Raw genomic sequence first — 21694 nt, 5'->3', positions numbered from 1 at the left:
CTTCTTTCAGTTGCGGTTTGCTTTCCTTTTGATAGCTAGACTTTTCTTCTTTAGTTCCCTGAAGTCTGGTGTTGTAACGAGAATGAGAATGGCCCTTCCTCTTAACTTGTTGCTCAACTAGTATAGCTTTGTGAAGCATCTCTTCTATCTCCACATAGTGCTGCATCTCAACATTATCTTGTATCTCTCGGTTGAGACCTCCTAAGAACCTAGCCCTAGTAGCTTCTTTATCTTCAGAAACACGAGCTCTCAGCATCAACAGCTCCATGTCTTGATAGTATTCTTCAACAGATCGAGATCCTTGGGTGAGTCTTCTTAACTTCTGGTGCAAGTCGCGATGATAGTGATTTGGCACAAATCTTTTACGCATGAGAGCCTTCATCTCGTGCCATGTTTCAACGGGATACTCTTGGTTAAGTCTCCTGGTAGTCACAAGCTGGTCCCACCAACTCAGCGCATAGTCATGGAACTCAGTTGCTGCTATCTGAATCCTTTGGGCATTGGTGTAGTGCTTACAGTTAAACACCAACTCCATCTTCTTTTCCCATTCCAAGTAAGCATCCGGATCAACTTTGCCATGGAAAGGAGGTATCTTCAGCTTTAAACCAGCAAGATCATCTCTGTAAGTTCTCCTTTCATCATGATCTCTTCTATGTCTCCTTCTACTATCTCTAGAAGAGGAACTGCTGTGCGTGGCTCGGTTACGCTCATAGTAGTGGTCTGTTTCTTGTGATTCAGCATGCTCTCTCGGGGTTTCATCACGTCTTTCTCGTCTAGACTCATTGCTATGACCTTGGCCCGTAGCTTGCCTTATCTCTTGCCTTATTTCATCGCGAAGTTCCTTCATACTGCTCTTGATCATATCAGCAACGGTAGTGATCATCGTTTGGTTTAATTGCTCAGTCATCTGATCTCTCAATAACTTGTTCTGTCTCACGAGTTCTGCTTCATCTTCCGACTCTCTCACCATGGTACCTGATTCAGAAAACACTCAAACAAGTAAGATGTTCACAAGAATCAAATCAGAACAATTAGTCGACGCGGAAACAACTTTCAAAAGATTCAAAAGATAGAAAACTTGCAGATCACGGATTAGAGAATTCAAATCGACAAGACTAAGATTAGATCTATCAATTTTGGATTTATGCAGATCAGATTCAAGACAAATAAGAACAGATCTATCACAGAAACAACACAAATCAAGTTATTCAGCAAGTGATTCGACAGATCAAGCGATTCGATTACTTCCTTCACACGGATCGGATGAGTTTGATTCAAAATATGATAAGAACACTTAGATCTAATAGGATTCAACACAGACGATTAGCAATCAGGTGATATGCTACTCAGATGATACGAGAAACAACAACAGATCGCAGATCTATCAATGGTAATCAAAGAAGTTGAAAAGTTTATTTGAAACAGAAGAGAAATCGAAAACTTCCCAATCCAAAGCAGCTCTGATACCACTTAATGAACTCCTAGGATGCTTCTTTGGATTGAATTGGATAGATCCTTGTATAAACGAATCAGAGACTCAAGTTTATCAAGGTGATGGATCGTTTGGTGACACAAAGAGTTGCGGAATGGCTCCTTGATACTCCTAGATGACTAGCTTGGATATTACACACCAAAATAGACACCCTTAGTTGTTGGATATGACACACCAACGAGATTCACTCAAGACTTGATGAGAAGTAAAGAGAGAACAAAGAAATCTGATAGATTTGTAGAAAAAGGATTGTGTTTAAAAGAGAGAACGCAAACACACTTATATAGAGAAGTATGGAACAGGCTCCATATTCTCGAGATCATTAAAGGGAACAGGCTCCCTTGGAACTACAACAAAGACTAAAGACTTATTCAAATTCGAAAAGAGTTTTTAAAACATGAAATAAAAACCATAGTTTAAAAATAACCTAAGGTGGAACCGTGATACATCATCTAAGGTTTATGTAAGTAACTTGTGGCCTCATTAAAAACCTTCCTTTGGAAAACCCAATGGGACAAAACCAAAGGCTAGGAAAAGAGCACACACAAGCACTTGCTTAGATGATGATCAGTTTGAAACCATTGCTTGAATGGTGATAAGAGTGTCTTGATTGATCAAACGTCCATCAAGACCGTCTTCTTGCTTCCATGAGATCATAAGTAGACTTCCAACAGCTTCTTTGAGTCTTCTAGCTTTGGCGCGAGTGATGGGACCTGGTGGAATGACTAAGGCATCATCTTCTTCCCTTGATTGGTCTTTGAACTCTTTATCTCCATCCTTGTGCCGGTCCATGATCATATCATCTATTCAAGGAGATCAAGCCAAAGAATCATCAGCTGCCATTCAGAAAGATGAGCAGCCTGTTCAGAACGTCATGGTTCCTTTCAAACAAGCCATAGTACCAGAAGAGACACCCAGGGAACCACAGACAGCTTGCAAAAAGAGACAACTGATTGTCTTTGACCCGTGTGATTTCCAAAAGACATTCTTGGGTATTTTTCTGTTCAATCCCTTTGTCTGGAACAAGACCAGAGCAGTAGAGCTTTCAAGACACGAACTGGGCATGGAACATGTTGTATTTGAGCCTGGAGGAGAGTTGTGGAATCACAGGAACAATCCCTTAGTGATTGAGAAGAAATCGGCAGCAACAACAATTGTTTTTGGTGATCTTTTACCCTCTGAAGCTAAAGGGATGCACGTCTCAGCTCAGCAAGAGTTTCACTACGAAACCAATTGGAGAATGTTACCCACTCTTTCCTGGATCCAACAAACCGGAAAACACAGCAAATGGCCACCTGATCATCAAGATATTGTCAATTCCGCAAAACATATCGGTTTAGCCAAATTCTGTGAGCTGCTTATATCAGATTGGGCTGGAAGGTTACAGATCTACTTGTGGAAACCTGGAGCATATGACAGCACACTTATCATCATTGGAGAGTGCTCTGCTCGTGCTAGAACCAGCTTGGGTAATAAGGAGTTGGAAGCTGATCAAAATGCCTTGCTTCTTGATCATGTCAAGGTGTGGAAGCCACCAGATTTTCAGAAGCTTCAATACCATTTCAGAGATTGTCAAATCAAGAGTGGAGATGGAGATTTCATTAGAGTAAATGGTGAAGTGATTACTGGAATAGGAGGAAAACTCATGTTTTCTTCTCAAATCAAGGAGAAACCACCAGATGGACTCAGTCTACATCAATCTCCAAATAAACCAACCCGAGGTAATTATCTAGATTCAAAGAAACGCATGAAACCTGATTTGCTTTCTATTGGTACAGGTCAAACAGTTTTGAGTGCTATACTTTTCGAAAGGAGAGGCTATTGTAATGATCAGAGTATCAAGAATGGATCCTTGGCAAAGTTGGAGATGCAACAATCAAATCTTGGAAGCTGTCTAGCCGCCAACTCTGACATAGGAGCAGTCCGAGGATCATATCTCAGCAACCAGAAGGAATTAAGCAACAAACTCAACTGCAATGGAAACTACACTCATCAGGGTCTCACGTCGAACTGGAATCATGTCCAAAGCTTCTCAAATGAAAGAGTTATGGGTTCTACAAGACGGGTGATTCTGTGTTTGCTTTGTCTGAACTTTTCTGAGTGTAGAACATCTCAATCCTATCTATGGCGACCAGGTGAGCATGCTAAGGTAACTAATCATGTTTTCAAGAGTTCTTTTATTGATTACACAGATATGATGCACTTGTTTTTGCCAAAAGAGTCATGTGTATGAGATTAAGAGATCCTTAGAGTAAACAGAATAAAGAGAGTGTTTAGGAAGTGATTAAGAGAAGTTTGTGAAAGATTAGGAGACTAGATAGAGCCGTTTAGTGTCTAAGAGAAAAGCATAGTGTCTAAGAGATTAGAGAGACTCAAACTGCATAATCTTCATTAGGGTTGATGAGTTACAATATATAGAGAGAGCATACAAGGGTTTTCGAAATCAAGAGAAGACTAAAGCATGTGAGGTCAATCAGGAGAGGATAAGCTCATTTGGACTAGCCAATTAGCTTCTCCACATGCGCGGAGTATCTGGCATCTTGGACCGAGATGCTCTTGCCTTTCCAGCTGTTCCAGCCTGTCAAGGCGCGCTCTACCTTATCCCTAAACGGTCTGATGCCTCAAGGTAAGTTCCTTCCCTTTACCTTAGTTACCGTGTTACTTGGCTGATGCAAGGTAAGTCTTGGTCGATGCTGGATGGTACGGACTGTACGGCTTGTACGGCCTTGTACGGACGTCCGTACCATGCTCTCCCTAAACTCTCTCAAGCTTCCTCATCTCCTTTCCTCTTCAACTCCTTAGCTCTTCATACATATATATTCAGCTCAACTCAACACTCCCCCTCAAGCTTAGCTTTGTATAAGTCTAAGCTTGGACAGCCACAAGATCTTCCTCATTAAAAACCTCACCAAAGAAAACCCAATGGGATAAAACTTTGATGAGGGAAAAAGAGTAAAGACCTTGCAGCTAAGGGGATTAGCTCCTTCTCTTCCCAAGATCAATGAGGCCCAACCTGATGTGAATGGACTCCATTGTCTTCTGTCTTGCAGCCTTGGTGAACACATCCGCTAGCTGATCTTCACTCCTTGTGTAACATGGCAAGATCACCCCTAGCACAATCATCTGCCTCACCTTGTGACAATCAACTTCAATGTGCTTGGTCCTCTCATGAAACACCGAGTTGGATGCAATGTGGATGGCAGCTTGATTGTCACAATGCATTGTCATTGGAGTTGCTTGATCGATCTCCAAGTGCTTCAAGATGCCTTTGATCCATACCAACTCGTTGGTGAGCTTCAGCATGGCTCTATACTCGGCTTCTGCACTTGAACATGACACTACCTTCTGCTTCTTGCTCTTCCAAGTCACCAAGTTGCCTCCAATGAATGTGCAATAGCCTGTGGTTGATCTCCTGTCTGCTCTATCACCAGCCCAATCCGCATCACAATATCCCACCACTTCAGTGCTTCCATTGCAGCCCATCCATACTCCTTGATCAGGTGAGCCGTTGAGATACATCAAGATCCTCTCCACCATGTGCCAGTGATGTTCCTTAGGCACTTGCATGTGTTGACTCACCTGATTCACAGCAAAGCAGATGTCAGGTCTAGTTATAGTAAGATAAATCAATTTGCCAACTAGTTTTCTATAGAGTTTAGGATCCTGATAAGGTTTGCTGTCTTCAATCTCCCCCTCTCGTGGGACTTTGTAGCCATCCTCCATAGGCATCCTTGCTGTCTTGCCTCCATAAGCACCTGCACCTTTCAAAAGATCAAGTGTATATTTCCTTTGGGACATGAACAAACCTTCCTTGGATCTACATATCTCAATTCCAAGGAAGTATTTCATTTCTCCCAAGTCTTTAATCTCAAACATGGATTTAAGAAACTCCTTGGTTGCTATGATACCTTCCTTATCACTCCCTGTGATAATGATATCATCAACATACACAAGGAGAGCAATCATACCTGAGGGAGTCGTGAGAGTGAAGAGAGTGTGATCTAGTTCAGACTTCTTGAAGCCTCGGCCATTCAGAGTAGTGCTCAACTTGTTGTACCAAGCCCTTGGTGATTGCTTCAGTCCATAGATGGCTTTCTTCAATCTCAGTACATTCCCACTCTTTACTAAGTGTTCAAGGCCTGGAGGTGGATGCATATACACTTCATCCTCAAGTTCACCTTGTAGAAACGCATTCTTCACATCCATTTGCCATAACCCCCATCCAAGATTCACAGCCAAGCTTAGTACAATCCGGATTGTGTGGAGTTTAGCTACTGGTGCAAAGGTTTCTATGTAATCTTCTCCATAAGTTTGAGTGAACCCTCTTGCAACTAGTCTTGACTTCTTCCTCTCAACCTTTCCATCCGCTTTGTACTTGATTGTGAATATCCATCTACTAGTCACAGCCTTCTTCCCTTTTGGTAACTCACTCTCATACCATGTATCATTCTTGATCATCGCTCCTGCCTCATCTCCAACTGATTCCTTCCATTCTTTATCTTTCATTGCTTCTTCATAGCTTCTTGGGATGTGATTCTCATCCAAGTTTACCATGAACGCGCAATGTGCTTCTGGATATTGAGCAAAGGAGCACACGGCTTGAGAAGGATGCTCCACAGCTTGGGCATTGTAGTACACTCTCGTGTTTACCCAACTGGAAGGATCCTTCCTTATCCTTGTACTCCTTCTTAGTGGCTGCACAACTGGTTCTTCTTCCTGTTGTTCTTCTACCACTTCATCTTGAGAAGGTGTTTGTGTCACACCATGATCATGTCCATGACCATCCGAGCCTATGCTCTCTTCTCCTTCATTCTCTACTCCTCCTTCATCTTGGTTGGCCTCTTGCATAGGCTCCTCATGCTCCTCTCCTCCCTCATGATCAAGGTGGGATGGTGAACCAACTTCAGGAGGTGTAGTTGCGTGATTCCTCGGATCCTGGGATGTACTGATTCCAAGACCTTCAAGAATGATCCGCAAGGTGGTGGCCTTGTCTGATGTTAAGTCCTTCAGGTCTTCTTGATTCTTTTCTTCATAGTATCCTCTATCTTCCAAGAACTTCACATCTCTAGATACAAGAACTCTCCTTGCTATAGGATCATAGCATTTGTATCCTTTCTGTGTAGCTGAGTATCCTATGAACACAGCCTTAGTGCTTCTTGCTTCTAGCTTGTTGATCATCTCTCCTGGTTTGAGGACGAAGCATAGGCATCCAAAGACTCGCAAGTAATCAAGAGCTGGCTTGTACCTGTTCAGAACTTCAAATGGAGCCTTCTCATTCAGAACTTTGGTTGGAGTTCTGTTTATCAGGTAACAAGCAGTGGCAACCGCATCACTCCAAAATCTCTTTGGAACATTACTCTGAAACATAAGTGACCTTGCCACTTCCATGAGATGCCTATTCTTCCTCTCAGCCACTCCATTTTGCTGTGGAGTATAAGGACAGCTTGTTTGATGTAGAATCCCATGTTGTGATAGGTGTTGCTTGAATGCATGACTCGTGTACTCTCCTCCATTATCTGATCTCAAAATTTTAATCTTAGCATGATAATGGTTAGTTACATAAGTTTGAAAATTCCTAAATGCATCAAGTACCCTATCTTTGGTCTGAATTAAGGTTAACCAGGTGTATTTGGATTTTTCATCAATGAATGTGACAAAATACTTATAACTATCTCTAGATAAGCAAGGGGCAGTCCATACATCTGAATGAATTAGATCAAAGCAATTATCATAAACAGTAGTAGACTTTTGAAACACAGTTCTACAATGCTTGCCTAAAATGCAAGCTTCACAATCCTTATTCTCAAACACAACACCTGGTACCATTAAGTTCAAAGCTTTAACATGAGGGTGTCCTACTCTAGCATGCCACAATGCATTTTTATTCAACAAAGAAGCAGAAGTAAACGAGCAACTATAATCAGGAACAGAAGTGAGTTCTTCAAGCATATAGAGATCTCCCTTAGTCACCCCTTTCCCAATCAACCTGCTGCTCTCAATATCCTGAAACTTCACATCATTAGGACTAAAGATAACATTGCATTGTAAATCATTAGTACATTTCTTCACTGATAATAGGTTTGATGTGAATTCAGGCATGTAAAAAGCTCTAGATTCTTTGTTAAACAGCTTAAGCTTTCCTATTCCTCTAATGGGTATCTTATCCCCATTTGCTATCATCACATGCCCATGTGTAGGTTCTATATCCTTAATCAAGTTTTCATCACTTATCATATGATGTGATGCACCAGAATCAACAATCAATGGTTTACCTACTCGTTTAGCATTATGGCATAGATTACTAAGTGATGAATGCATCTTATCAGTTCTAGCAATGTAAGCATGCCTATACTCATTCCTAGCTTCTAACCGTTCTACTAGTTCTCTAATCAAGTGATCATCCTTATATGCAATCATAGAAGCTCCAAAGGAATAACCGTAAGTGTTACCGTTTTCCTTTAGCATTTTGAAGAGGGCATCAAGGTCTGATCTCTTGATGTAGTCATCATTGCTGCGGGAGCTTGAGGCGCCTGTGTAAGCCACCAGAGACTTCCCATTCCCATCATTGCCTCCAAGCCCATCCACTTCACTGATCTTGCTGGTGCCAGCTCCGCTTGAACCTTCAGTCACATTTGCCCTTCCCTCACGCTCCTTCATGAACTTGGCCGGCTTGAGGTGTGGGTGCAGTATCCAGCATTGGCTCTTCTTATGACCATGCTTCTTGCAATGATCACAGTTGCCATTGAACTTCCTGTCCTCGTACTTCCCGTGAGATGCCTTGTTTGCTTGTGGAGCCTCGGTTGAATCCTCATGAGCTGCTTGATTGGCAAGAGAGAGCTCCCCCTTACCTCCAAACAAACCCATGGATCCCTGCTCCCTTTGGATTTGTGCACACACCTCCTCAAGGTCCGGAAGCTTGTCTGACCTTAACATGTGCTGGATGAGCTGGGTGTAGGCCGGGTTCAGTGTGAGAAGCAGCCCAAAGACCTTGTCTTGCTCGCGCCTCTCATTCAGCTGATCTGGATCAGTTGTGCTCGGCCTCAGCATCTCCAGCTCTGACCATAAGGACCTGAACCTCCCCAAGTGCTTAGTGAACTCCATGTCCTCTTGTGCAAGACGGTTGATCGCTAGCTTCACTTCAAACACACGGCTGAGGTTGGAAGTGTTCCCATACACCTTCTTCAGCGTGTCCCACAGCTCCTTGGCTGATTCACAGTAGCTGTAGGCATCCAAGATAGCTGGGTCCAAGGATGCGTGTAGAACCGTCATCACCAGCATGTCTTCTTGTTGCCATTTCTCCACAGCCGCTTCATTGGAGACCTCTTCTTGATCTCCTCCCTGAGTAATGAGTTTCGGAGCCTCCCCTGTTGTGATGTGCCCCCACAAACCCTTACTTCCCACAGCAGTCTTCACCATCCGAGACCACACAAGGTAGTTGCTACCTTTGAAAGTAACCGCTACCTTCATCCTCATGTTCATCCCATGTTCCATCTTTGCTTGACTTGAAAACTTGGATCTTGGATTTCGTACACACCAACCTTGAGTCTAGAATCACGCAAACCAACAGAACGTAGCACAGCTTCAACTAGAACGGACCACAGCTTCAACACCTTCAAGACTACTCGCGTGTAGCTTCAAAGACGTTTAGCTTGTAACTCTCTAAAGATCAAACCCCAGATTCAAATGAACCTGGCTCTGATACCATATGAGATTAAGAGATCCTTAGAGTAAACAGAATAAAGAGAGTGTTTAGGAAGTGATTAAGAGAAGTTTGTGAAAGATTAGGAGACTAGATAGAGCCGTTTAGTGTCTAAGAGAAAAGCATAGTGTCTAAGAGATTAGAGAGACTCAAACTGCATAATCTTCATTAGGGTTGATGAGTTACAATATATAGAGAGAGCATACAAGGGTTTTCGAAATCAAGAGAAGACTAAAGCATGTGAGGTCAATCAGGAGAGGATAAGCTCATTTGGACTAGCCAATTAGCTTCTCCACATGCGCGGAGTATCTGGCATCTTGGACCGAGATGCTCTTGCCTTTCCAGCTGTTCCAGCCTGTCAAGGCGCGCTCTACCTTATCCCTAAACGGTCTGATGCCTCAAGGTAAGTTCCTTCCCTTTACCTTAGTTACCGTGTTACTTGGCTGATGCAAGGTAAGTCTTGGTCGATGCTGGATGGTACGGACTGTACGGCTTGTACGGCCTTGTACGGACGTCCGTACCATGCTCTCCCTAAACTCTCTCAAGCTTCCTCATCTCCTTTCCTCTTCAACTCCTTAGCTCTTCATACATATATATTCAGCTCAACTCAACAATGTGCAGATTATATGGAAGCTTTGAAGAATGCAAAGAGAAAGAACAAGCGTGAGGAAGACAAACGTTTCAAGCCGCCTGATCTAAGCCAGGAGAGACATCATGACGTCACTTGCTTCATCCTCATCAAAGAAGCACCTCCAGATGCAGCATACAAGCCAAAACCGATAAAATACAACTTTGGGATAATACTCTTACTCTATGATGTTTTTGCTTGTGTTCACTTATCTTGTTTCAATGTATCAGGTTTAAGTAATGCCTCAGGAGTAAGGAGAGCCAAATGGATCAGTCCCTTCTATATAATAGAACCAGTCAGCGACAATGCCTATCAAAGAGGCTTGCAAGGTAAGTGTAATCTGATTATAAACTCTGATGTTACTGACTTGGTCCCTTCTATTGCAGGTAACACAGATTTGAGGACAAATCTTTTTGAAGTGGGAGGGGATGATATGATCATGGAAAGCACCAAGGACTGGAAGCATGAACCTGAACCTGAAGAGCTTGTAGCTGAGGATGCAACCTTGAAGAACATTTGGAAACAAGAAGAATACATTAGTCTTGGCCGAAGCTTGATCATCCAAGACACCTTAACCATCATTCAAGCTACTCCACCTTCAAGCTGATCATCATCTAGGCAAGTAGCTTGTGTGTGCTCTTTTCCTAACCTTTGGTTTTGTCCCACTGGGTTTTCCAAAGGAAGGTTTTTAACGAGGCCACAAGTCTACTTCTCCTATCTCCTAGATGATTGATCTTGGTCTGTCCACATGAAGACCTTATCTTATATTTTAAGCTATGCTTTTATGTTATTTAGTTTTCGAAAAACTCTAGTCTTTGTTGTGTTTCCAAGGGAGCCTTTGTCTTTATTTCCCTTGTATTTTCGAGACCTTGTGCATGTACAAGGCTTCTCCTTTATATTCTGGTCGTGGCCCCTTGTATCAGTATCCATCTTTTTATCAAAAACCTTTGTTTTCTCTTTTCTTCTTGCTTGTCGAGTTGATTGAGTGTTGGTGTGTAATATCCAACTTCTGGTGTGTAATATCCAGAGACTAAGGGCTCTAGTTTGGTGTGTCATATCCAATCTATTGCCTAGGAGTATCAAGGAGCCTTTCCGCAGCCTCTTGTGTCACCATTCGATCCACATACCTTGAGAAACTTGAGTCTTTTGATTCGTTTCTGCAAGGATTATCCCATCTGTTCCAGAGCATCATCCTAGGATCTCATCAGAATGACAAAGAAGCTGTCATATTCCCAAACAGGAAAAGTGGGATCACCTGATTTGAAAGTGGGATAGCTTCTTCATCCTAACTCCTATGAAATTTATTCAACTTCCTAGTGATTCTCCATTACTATATGTATCAAAATCAAGCTTCTTACATCGCGATTCATCCTGTTTTGATTAGAATGACAAGGAAGCTGTCATATTCCCAAACAGGAAAACTGGGATCACCTGATTTGAAAGTGGGATAGCTTCTTCATCCTAACTCCTATGAGATTTATTCAACTTCCTAGTGATTCTCCATTACTTTATGTGTTAAAATCAAGCTTCTTACATCGTGATTCATCTTGGTTTGATTAGAATGACAAGGAAGCTGTCATATTCCCAAACAGGAAAACTGGGATCACCTGATTTGAAAGTGGGATAGCTTCTTCATCCTAACTCCTATGAGATTTATTCAACTTCCTAATGGTTCTCCACTACTTTATGTATCCAATTCAAGCTTCTTACATCATGATTCATCCTTGTTTGATTAGAATGACAAAGAAGCTGTCATATTCCCAAACAGGAAAATTGGGATCACCTGATTTGAAACTGGGACAGCTTCTTCATCCTAACTCCTATGAGATTTATTCAACTTCCTAATGATTCTCCATTACTTTATGTATCAAAATCAAGCTTCTTACGTCGCGATTCATCCTGGTTTGATTAGAATGACAAGGAAGCTGTAATATTCCCAAACAGGAAAACTAGGATCACCTAATTTGAAAGTGGGATAGCTTCTTCATCCTAATTCCTATGAGATTTATTCAACTTCCTAATGGTTCTCCACTACTTTATGAATCCAATTCAAGCTTCTTACATCACGATTCATCCTGGTTTGATTAGAATGACAAAGAAGCTGTCATATTACCTAACAGGAAAACTGGGATCACCTGATTTTGAAAGTGGGATAGGTTCTTCATCCTAACTCCTATGAGATTTATTCAACTTCCTAGTGATTCTCCATTACTTTATGTATCAAAATCAAGCTTCTTACATCGCGATTCATCCTGGTTCGATTAGAATGACAAGGAAGCTGTTATATTCCCAAACAAGAAAACTAGGATCACATGATTTGAAAGTGGGATAGCTTCTTCATCCTAACTCCTATGAGATTTATTCAACTTCCTAGTGATTCTCCATTACTTTATGTATCAAAATCAAGCTTCTTACATCGCGATTCATCCTGGTTTGATTAGAATAACAAGGAAGCTGTCATATTCCCAAACAGGAAAACTGGGATCATCTGATTTGAAAGTGGGATAGCTTCTTCATCCTAACTCCTATGAGATTTATTCAACTTCCTAATGGTTCTCCACTACTTTATGTATCAAAATCAAGCTTCTTACATCAAGATTCATCCTTGTTTGATTAGAATGACAAAGAAGCTATCATATTCCCAAACAGAAAAACTGGGATCACTTGATTTGAAAGTGGGATAGCTTCTTCATCCTAACTCCTATGAGATTTATTCAACTTCCTAGTGATTCTCCATTACTTTATATATCAAAATCAAGCTTCTTCCATCGCGATTCATCCTGGTTTGATTAGAATGACAAAGAAGCTGTCATATTCCCAAACCGGAAAAATGGGATCACCTGATTTGAAAGTGGGATAGCTTCTTCATCCTAACTCCTATGAAATTTATTCAACTTCCTAGTGATTCTCCATTACTATATGTATCAAAATCAAGCTTCTTACATCGCGATTCATCCTGTTTTGATTAGAATGACAAGGAAGCTGTCATATTCCCAAACAAGAAAACTGGGATCACCTGATTTGAAAGTGGGATAGCTTCTTCATCCTAACTCCTATGAGATTTATTCAACTTCCTAGTGATTCTCCATTACTTTATATAACAAAATCAAGCTTCTTACATCGCGATTCATCCTGGTTTGATTAGAATGAAAAAGAAGCTGTCATATTCCCAAACAGGAAAAGTGGGATCACCTGATTTGAAAGTGGGATAGCTTCTTCATCCTAACTCCTATGAAATTTATTCAACTTCCTAGTGATTCTCCATTACTATATGTATCAAAATCAAGCTTCTTACATCGCGATTCATCCTGTTTTGATTAGAATGACAAGGAAGCTGTCATATTCCCAAACAGGAAAACTGGGATCACCTGATTTGAAAGTGGGATAGCTTCTTCATCCTAACTCCTATGAGATTTATTCAACTTCCTAGTGATTCTCCATTACTTTATGTGTCAAAATCAAGCTTCTTACATCGTGATTCATCTTGGTTTGATTAGAATGACAAGGAAGCTGTCATATTCCCAAACAGGAAAACTGGGATCACCTGATTTGAAAGTGGGATAGCTTCTTCATCCTAACTCCTATGAAATTTATTCAACTTCCTAGTGATTCTCCATTACTATATGTATCAAAATCAAGCTTCTTACATCGCGATTCATCCTGTTTTGATTAGAATGACAAGGAAGCTGTCATATTCCCAAACAGGAAAACTGGGATCACCTGATTTGAAAGTGGGATAGCTTCTTCATCCTAACTCCTATGAGATTTATTCAACTTCCTAGTGATTCTCCATTACTTTATGTGTTAAAATCAAGCTTCTTACATCGTGATTCATCTTGGTTTGATTAGAATGACAAGGAAGCTGTCATATTCCCAAACAGGAAAACTGGGATCACCTGATTTGAAAGTGGGATAGCTTCTTTATCCTAACTCCTATGAGATTTATTCAACTTCCTAATGGTTCTCCACTACTTTATGTATCCAATTCAAGCTTCTTACATCATGATTCATCCTGGTTTGATTAGAATGACAAAGAAGCTGTCATATTCCCAAACAGGAAAATTGGGATCACCTGATTTGAAACTGGGACAGCTTCTTCATCCTAACTCCTATGAGATTTATTCAACTTCCTAATGATTCTCCATTACTTTATGTATCAAAATCAAGCTTCTTACGTCGCGATTCATCCTGGTTTGATTAGAATGACAAGGAAGCTGTAATATTCCCAAACAGGAAAACTAGGATCACCTAATTTGAAATTGGGATAACTTCTTCATCCTAACTCCTATGAGATTTATTCAACTTCCTATGAACTTTAGAGAATCTGAGTTTGATATAAGGAAAGAAAGGGATTAGAGAAGTTTAGAGATGATTTAGACCGAGTTTAGCTAAGAGTTTAGTGTAGAATCATGATTGAGAGTCTTTGAATCTAAGAAAGTGTTTTTGTGTCAAGAACTGTCTAATCTTTTATTAATGAGGAGATTACATATTTATACTTAGAGAACATAGGGTTTCCAAATGGGTTAAGGTCGCCTAAGCATGCGAGGTCAAATGGGAAGAGCTAGCCGGTTTTGAATCCATCCAATAGGGGCCATCACACGTTTGATCCCTTTGGCATCTTGGATCAGATGCCAAACACCTTTACAGCCTGTCTTAGCTGTAAAGCCGCGCCTCCTCTTATCCATAAACGGTCATCTCCTTTCCTTTGGCCGAGACCTTTCCTTTTGCATAAGTGTCTTCAGCCTTTCCCTCTTCCTTGTTGTTCAAACTTCTTTTTACCGTGGTAACTTCAGATGGTACGGACATGGTAACTCCGTACACTTTACCCTAAGTTTGCACAACTTCAGAATGTGGAGAAAGGTCGAGACTCAAGTAATCTTGGTCGAACTGATCCGTACGGTTTGTACCGTCCGTACCATTCTCCCAATGCATCTCTCACTTCAGTCTTTGCTTCATCTCCTTATCCCTTTCATTACCCAAGTCTCTCTAAGCCTTCATATCAACTCCTCATCTCAACACTCCCCCTCAAGCTTAGCTTTGTGAAAGTCTAAGCTTGGATAGCCATGAGATCTTCCTCATTAAAAACCTTACCAAAGAAAACCCATTGGGACAAAACTTTGATAAGGGAAAAAGAGTAAAGACCTCATAGCTAAGGGGCTTAGCTCCTTCTCGTGAGATCAATGAGTCCTAGCCGGCTATGGATGGACTCAATTGTCTTCTGCCTTGCTGCCTTTGTGAACACATCTGCTAGCTGATCTTCACTTCTTGTGTAACATGGTAAGATGACTCCAAGAAGTATCATCTGCCTCACCTTGTGACAATCTACCTCAATGTGCTTGGTTCTCTCATGGAAGACTGAGTTGGTGGCAATGTGTATAGCAGCCTGGTTGTCGCAATGCATTGTCATTGGAGTGGATTGAGTAATCTCCAAGTGCTTCAGTATCCCTTTGATCCACACAAGCTCATTAGTCAGCTTCAGCATAGCTCGGTATTCAGCTTCAGCACTTGAGCATGAGACCACCTTCTGCTTCTTACTCTTCCAAGTTACCAAGTTCCCTCCAATGAATGTGCAGTAGCCAGTTGTGGACCTTCTATCTGCTCTATCTCCTGCCCAATCCGCATCACAGTAGCCCACAACTTCAGTACTTCCATTACACCCCATCCACACTCCTTGATCCGCTGAGCCATCGAGATACATCAAGATCCGGTTCACCATTCCCCAATGATGTTCTTTTGGAACTTGCATATGCTGGCTTACCTGGTTCACAGCAAAACAAATATCAGGACGTGTGATGGTTAGGTATATAAGCTTACCCACTAGCTTTCTATAAAGCTTTGCATCCTTGAATGGTGGACTGTCTTCAATCTCCCCCTCACGTGGAACCTTGTATCCATCTTCCAAGGGAGTCTTGGCTGTCTTTCCATCAAGCTTACCTGCATCTTTCAACAGATCAAGTGTATACTTTCTTTGGGATAGAAACAAACCTTCCTTGGATCTACATATCTCAATCCCAAGGAAGTATTTCATCTCTCCCAAGTCTTTAATCTCAAAAACAGATTTAAGAAAGTCTTTGGTGGCTTGTATCTCTTTTTTATCACTACCTGTTATAATGATGTCATCTACATATACAAGTAGAACGACAATACCTGAAGGTGTGTTGAGTGTGAAGAGAGTATGATCAAGCTCTGACTTCCTAAAGCCTCTTCCATTCAGAGTTGTGCTCAACTTGTTGTACCATGCCCTTGGTGATTGTTTCAGACCATAGAGAGCTTTCTTTAGTCTGAGAACATTCCCTTTCTTCACCAAGTGCTCTAGACCAGGAGGAGGTAACATATACACTTCGTCTTCTAGTTCTCCTTGTAGGAATGCATTCTTTACATCCATTTGCCACAAGCCCCACTCAAGATTTACCGCAAGTGATAGGACAATCCTGATGGTATGTAGCTTAGCAACTGGTGCAAATGTGTCTATATAATCCTCTCCATATGTTTGAGTAAATCCTCTTGCAACCAACCGAGTCTTCTTTCTATCAATCTGTCCATTTGCTAGGTACTTGATTGTGAAGATCCATCTACTAGACACTGCTCTCTTCCCTTTAGGTAACTCACTCTCATACCAAGTGTCATTCTTGATCATTGCATTGGATTCAGCTCCTACTGATTCCCTCCATTCCTTGTCCTTCATGGCTTCCTCATATGACTTCGGTACATGGCTCTCATCTAAGCTTACCATGAAGGCACAATGTTCTTCTGGATAATGAGCAAAGGAACACACAGCTTGAGAGGGATGTTCCACAGCCTGGGCATTGTAGTACACTCTCGTGTTTACCCAGTTGGAACTATCCTTTCTCACTCTAGTGCTTCTTCTCAATGGCTGCACGGCCGGCTCTGGTTCAGGTTCAGTTGTAGTTGCATTAGTTTCCTCCTCTTGATCTTGGCTCGGTACCTCCCTATCTTCCTGTATCATACTTTGATCATGATCACCTGAGCCTTCTTGATCGTGGCTTTCAACATGTACTTCAGCCGGTTCAGGTGTTGTTTCCCCCCCATGATCTAAGTTTGATGCCTCGGTAGGTTGTGTGTTTGTTGTGCTGCGTCTTTCCTTCGGATCCTGGGTAGTATGTATCCCAAGCCCCTCTAGAATGCTTCTAAGGCTGGCCGCTCTATCTGACTCTCTTGTCAATTCTAGCAACTCATCTTGATTCTTTTCCTCATAGAACCCCTTAGCTTCAATGAACTTCACATCTCTAGAGACTAGAACCCTTCTAGTAGTAGGATCATAGCACTTGTAACCCTTTTGAGTAGTAGAGTAGCCAACAAACATAGCTCTTGTGCTGGTTGCTTCAAGCTTGTTTCTCAACTCCTTTGGCCTCAGAACAAAGCATAGACATCCAAAGATTCGCATATGCTCCAATGATGGCTTGTACTTGTTCAAGGCTTCAAAAGGGGACTGATCCTGTAGAATCTTAGTTGGGATCCGGTTGATTAGATAACAAGATGTAGCCACAGCATCACTCCAAAACCTCTTAGGGACATTTGCTTGAAACATCATTGACCTTGCCACCTCCATGAGATGCCTATTCTTTCTCTCAGCCACTCCATTTTGCTGAGGAGTATAGGGACAACTCGTTTGGTGTAGTATCCCATGTTGAGCTAGATGTTGCTTGAAGGCTTGACCAGTGTATTCCCCACCATTATCTGATCTCAAAATTTTAATCTTGGCATTGTAATGGTTAGTCACATAGTTTTGAAAATTTTTAAAAACTTCAAGCACCCTATCTTTGGTTTGAATAAGTGTTATCCAGGTGTATTTCGATTTTTCATCTATGAATGTGACAAAGTATTTAAAACTATCCCTAGACAAGCAAGGAGCAGTCCAAACATCAGAGTGAATTAAATCAAAGCACTTGTCATAAACAGTAGATGAAATGGGAAAAACAGTTTTACAATGCTTGCCTAAGATGCAAGCTTCACAATCCTTATTTTCAAATACCACACCTGGTAACATTAAGTTTAAAGCCCTAACATGGGGATGACCTAGTCTAGCATGCCACAATGCATTTTTATTCATCATAGAAGCAGAAGTAAATGAGCACAAGTAATCAGAAACAGGAGCTAGTTCTTCAAGTAAATATAAATCTCCCTTGGTAACTCCTTTTCCAATCAATTGGCTGCTCTCAATATCCTGAAACTTCACATCATTAGGACTGAATATAACATTGCAATTAAGATCTGTAGTGCATTTCTTTACAGATAATAGATTTGATGTGAAGTCAGGCATGTAAAATGCTTTAGATTCTTTATCAAACAATTTTAGCTTGCCAATTCCTCTAATTGGGATTTTATCTCCATTTGCAATCATGACATGTCCATTTGTAGGTTCAATGTCTCTAATCAAACTAGTATCACTAATCATGTGATGAGATGCTCCTGAATCAACTACCAATGGTTTAAACAGATTGTGTGCAATATGTGTTGAGTTGAGTTGATTATATTGGTATGGAGAGAAGAGGAGTTGAAGAGGAGAAGAGATGGAGAAGCTTAGGGGGTTTGGGTGTGAATGGTACGGACGTCCGTACAAGGCCGTACATGGCCGTACCGTCCGTACCAAAGGTCTCGACCAAAACTTACCCAACTCGACCAAGTGAAACGGTAACAAGGGAGTGTTACCTTGGGGACTTAAGGAGAAGGGATCAGACCGTTGAGTGGATAAGGGAAGAGCGTGCCAGGCTGGAACAGGCTGTAAAGAGGCAAAGCGTGTGAGCCTTACCATCCAATCATCCGGAAAGCAACCTTGACTCTACATGCTTCAATAGTGCCCATTTCGCCTCTTGTAAACCCTAATGCCTTCTATATAAATATGTAACCTCACTCATTAATAAGATCAATAAGTTCGAGTCTCTCTAATCTCTTAGACTATGGTTTTCTCTTAGACACTAAACGGCTCTTTCTAGTCTCTTAATCTTTCACAAACTTCTCTTAATCACTTCCTAAACACTCTCTTTATTCTAATCACTCTAAAGATCTCTTAATCTCATATGGTATCAGAGCCAGGTTCATTTGAATCTGGGGTTTGATCTTTAGAGAGTTACAAGCTAAACGTCTTTGAAGCTACACACGAGTAGTCTTGAAGGTGTTGAAGCTGTGGTTCGTTCTAGTTGAAGCTGTGCTACGTTCTGTGGGTTTGCGTGATTCTAGACTCAAGGTTGGTGTGTACGAGATCCAAGATACAAGTTTTCAAGTCAAGCAAAGATGGAACAGGGGATGAACATGAGGATGAAGGTAGCGGTTACTTTCAAAGGTAGCAACTACCTTGTGTGGTCTCGGATGGTGAAGACTGCGGTGGGAAGTAAGGGTTTGTGGGGGCACATCACAACAGGGGAGGCTCCGAAACTCATTACTCAGGGAGGAGATCAAGAAGAGGTCTCCAATGAAGCGGCTGTGGAGAAATGGCAACAAGAAGACATGCTGGTGATGACGGTTCTACACGCATCCTTGGACCCAGCTATCTTGGATGCCTACAGCTACTGTGAATCAGCCAAGGAGCTGTGGGACACGCTGAAGAAGGTGTATGGGAACATTTCCAACCTCAGCCGTGTGTTTGAAGTGAAGCTAGCGATCAACCGTCTTGCACAAGAGGACATGGAGTTCACTAAGCACTTGGGGAGGTTCAGGTCCTTATGGTCAGAGCTGGAGATGCTGAGGCCGAGCACAACTGATCCAGATCAGTTGAATGAGAGGCGCGAGCAAGACAAGGTCTTTGGTCTGCTTCTCACACTGAACCCGGCCTACACCCAGCTCATCCAGCACATGTTAAGGTCAGACAAGCTTCCGGACCTTGAGGAGGTGTGTGCACAAATCCAAAGGGAGCAGGGATCTATGGGTTTGTTTGGAGGAAAGGGGGAGCTCTCTCTTGCCAATCAAGCAGCTCATGAGGATTCAACCGAGGCTCCACAAGCAAACAAGGCATCTCACGGGAAGTACGAGGACAGGAAGTTCAATGGCAACTGTGATCATTGCAAGAAGCATGGTCATAAGAAGAGCCAATGCTGGATACTGCACCCACACCTCAAGCCGGCCAAGTTCATGAAGGAGCGTGAGGGAAGGGCAAATGTGACTGAAGGTTCAAGTGGAGCTGGCACCAGCAAGATCAGTGAAGTGGATGGGCTTGGAGGCAATGATGGGAATGGGAAGTCTCTGGTGGCTTACACAGGCGCCTCAAGCTCCCGCAGCAATGATGACTACATCAAGAGATCAGACCTTGATGCCCTCTTCAAAATGCTAAAGGAAAACGGTAACACTTACGGTTATTCCTTTGGAGCTTCTATGATTGCATATAAGGATGATCACTTGATTAGAGAACTAGTAGAACGGTTAGAAGCTAGGAATGGGTATAGACATGCTCACATTGCTAGAACTGATAAGATGCATCCATCACTTAGTAATCTATGTCATAATGCTAAACGAGTAAGTAAACCATTGATTGTTGATTCTGGTGCATCACATCATATGATAAGTGATGAAAACTTGATTAAGGATATAGAACCTACACATGGGCATGTGATGATAGCAAATGGGGATAAGATACCCATTAGAGGAATAGGAAAGCTTAAGCTGTTTAACAAAGATTCTACAGCTTTTTACATGCCTGAATTCACATCAAACCTATTATCAGTGAAGAAATGTACTAATGATTTACAATGCAATGTTATCTTTAGTCCTAATGATGTGAAGTTTCAGGATATTGAGAGCAGCAGATTGATTGGGAAAGGGGTGACTAAGGGAGATCTCTATATGCTTGAAGAACTCACTTCTGTTCCTGATTATAGTTGCTCGTTTACTTCTGCTTCTTTGTTGAATAAAAATGCATTGTGGCATGCTAGAGTAGGACACCCTCATGTTAAAGCTTTGAACTTAATGGTACCAGGTGTTGTGTTTGAGAACAAGGATTGTGAAGCTTGTATTTTAGGCAAGCATTGTAGAACTGTGTTTCAAAAGTCTACTACCGTTTATGATAATTGCTTTGATCTAATTCACTCAGATGTGTGGACTGCCCCTTGCTTATCTAGAGATAGTTATAAGTATTTTGTCACATTCATTGATGAAAAATCCAAATACACCTGGTTAACCTTAATTCAGACCAAAGATAGGGTACTTGATGCATTTAGGAACTTTCAAACTTATGTAACTAACCATTATCATGCTAAGATTAAAATTTTGAGATCAGATAATGGAGGGGAGTACACGAGTCATGCATTCAAGCAACACCTATCACAACATGGGATCCTACATCAAACAAGCTGTCCTTATACTCCACAGCAAAATGGAGTGGCTGAAAGGAAGAATAGGCATCTCATGGAAGTGGCAAGGTCACTTATGTTTCAGAGTAATGTTCCAAAGAGATTTTGGAGTGATGCGGTTGCCACTGCTTGTTACCTGATAAACAGAACCCCAACCAAAGTTCTGAATGAGAAGGCTCCATTTGAAGTTCTGAACAGGTACAAGCCAGCTCTTGATTATTTGCGAGTCTTTGGGTGCCTATGCTTTGTACTCAAACCAGGAGAGATGATCAACAAGCTAGAAGCAAGAAGCACTAAGGCTGTGTTCATAGGATACTCAGCTACACAGAAAGGATACAAATGCTATGATCCTATAGCAAGGAGAGTTCTTGTATCTAGAGATGTGAAGTTCTTGGAAGATAGAGGATACTATGAAGAAAAGAATCAAGAAGACCTGAAGGACTTAACATCAGACAAGGCCACCACCTTGCGGATCATTCTTGAAGGTCTTGGAATCAGTACATCCCAGGATCCAAGAAATCACGCAACTACACCTCCTGAAGTTGGTTCACCATCCCACCTTGATCATGAGGGAG

The 21694-nt window shown here is 41.7% G+C and overlaps 1 protein-coding gene across 1 annotated transcript; it reads left to right on the top strand.

Annotated features, from left to right (window-relative positions):
- The first annotated feature begins 2282 nt into the window (after positions 1 to 2282).
- LOC125598837 lies at positions 2283 to 10780 on the top strand. The gene is made up of 2 exons (XM_048772587.1): positions 2283 to 3717; positions 9807 to 10780. The coding sequence occupies exons 1-2, from the start codon at positions 2283 to 2285 to the stop codon at positions 10424 to 10426; spliced, it is 2055 nt and encodes a 684-aa protein (XP_048628544.1). The 3' UTR covers positions 10427 to 10780.
- Positions 10781 to 21694: the final 10914 nt, after the last annotated feature.

The sequence above is a fragment of the Brassica napus genome, unplaced genomic scaffold (genome assembly GCF_020379485.1).
Source record: "Brassica napus cultivar Da-Ae unplaced genomic scaffold, Da-Ae ScsIHWf_1759;HRSCAF=2389, whole genome shotgun sequence".
Taxonomy (NCBI): domain Eukaryota; kingdom Viridiplantae; phylum Streptophyta; class Magnoliopsida; order Brassicales; family Brassicaceae; genus Brassica; species Brassica napus.
This window is presented reverse-complemented; position numbering and strand designations above follow the sequence as displayed.

Excerpts from the sequence above, each read along its gene's own strand:
- LOC125598837 (XM_048772587.1), top strand. The coding sequence starts at position 2,283 with ATGATCATATCATCTATTCAAGGAGATCAAGCCAAAGAATCATCAGCT. Across the intron at positions 3,718-9,806 it reads GTTTTTGCCAAAAGAGTCAT|GTGCAGATTATATGGAAGCT; the intron begins GTGTATGAGATT and ends CAACTCAACAAT.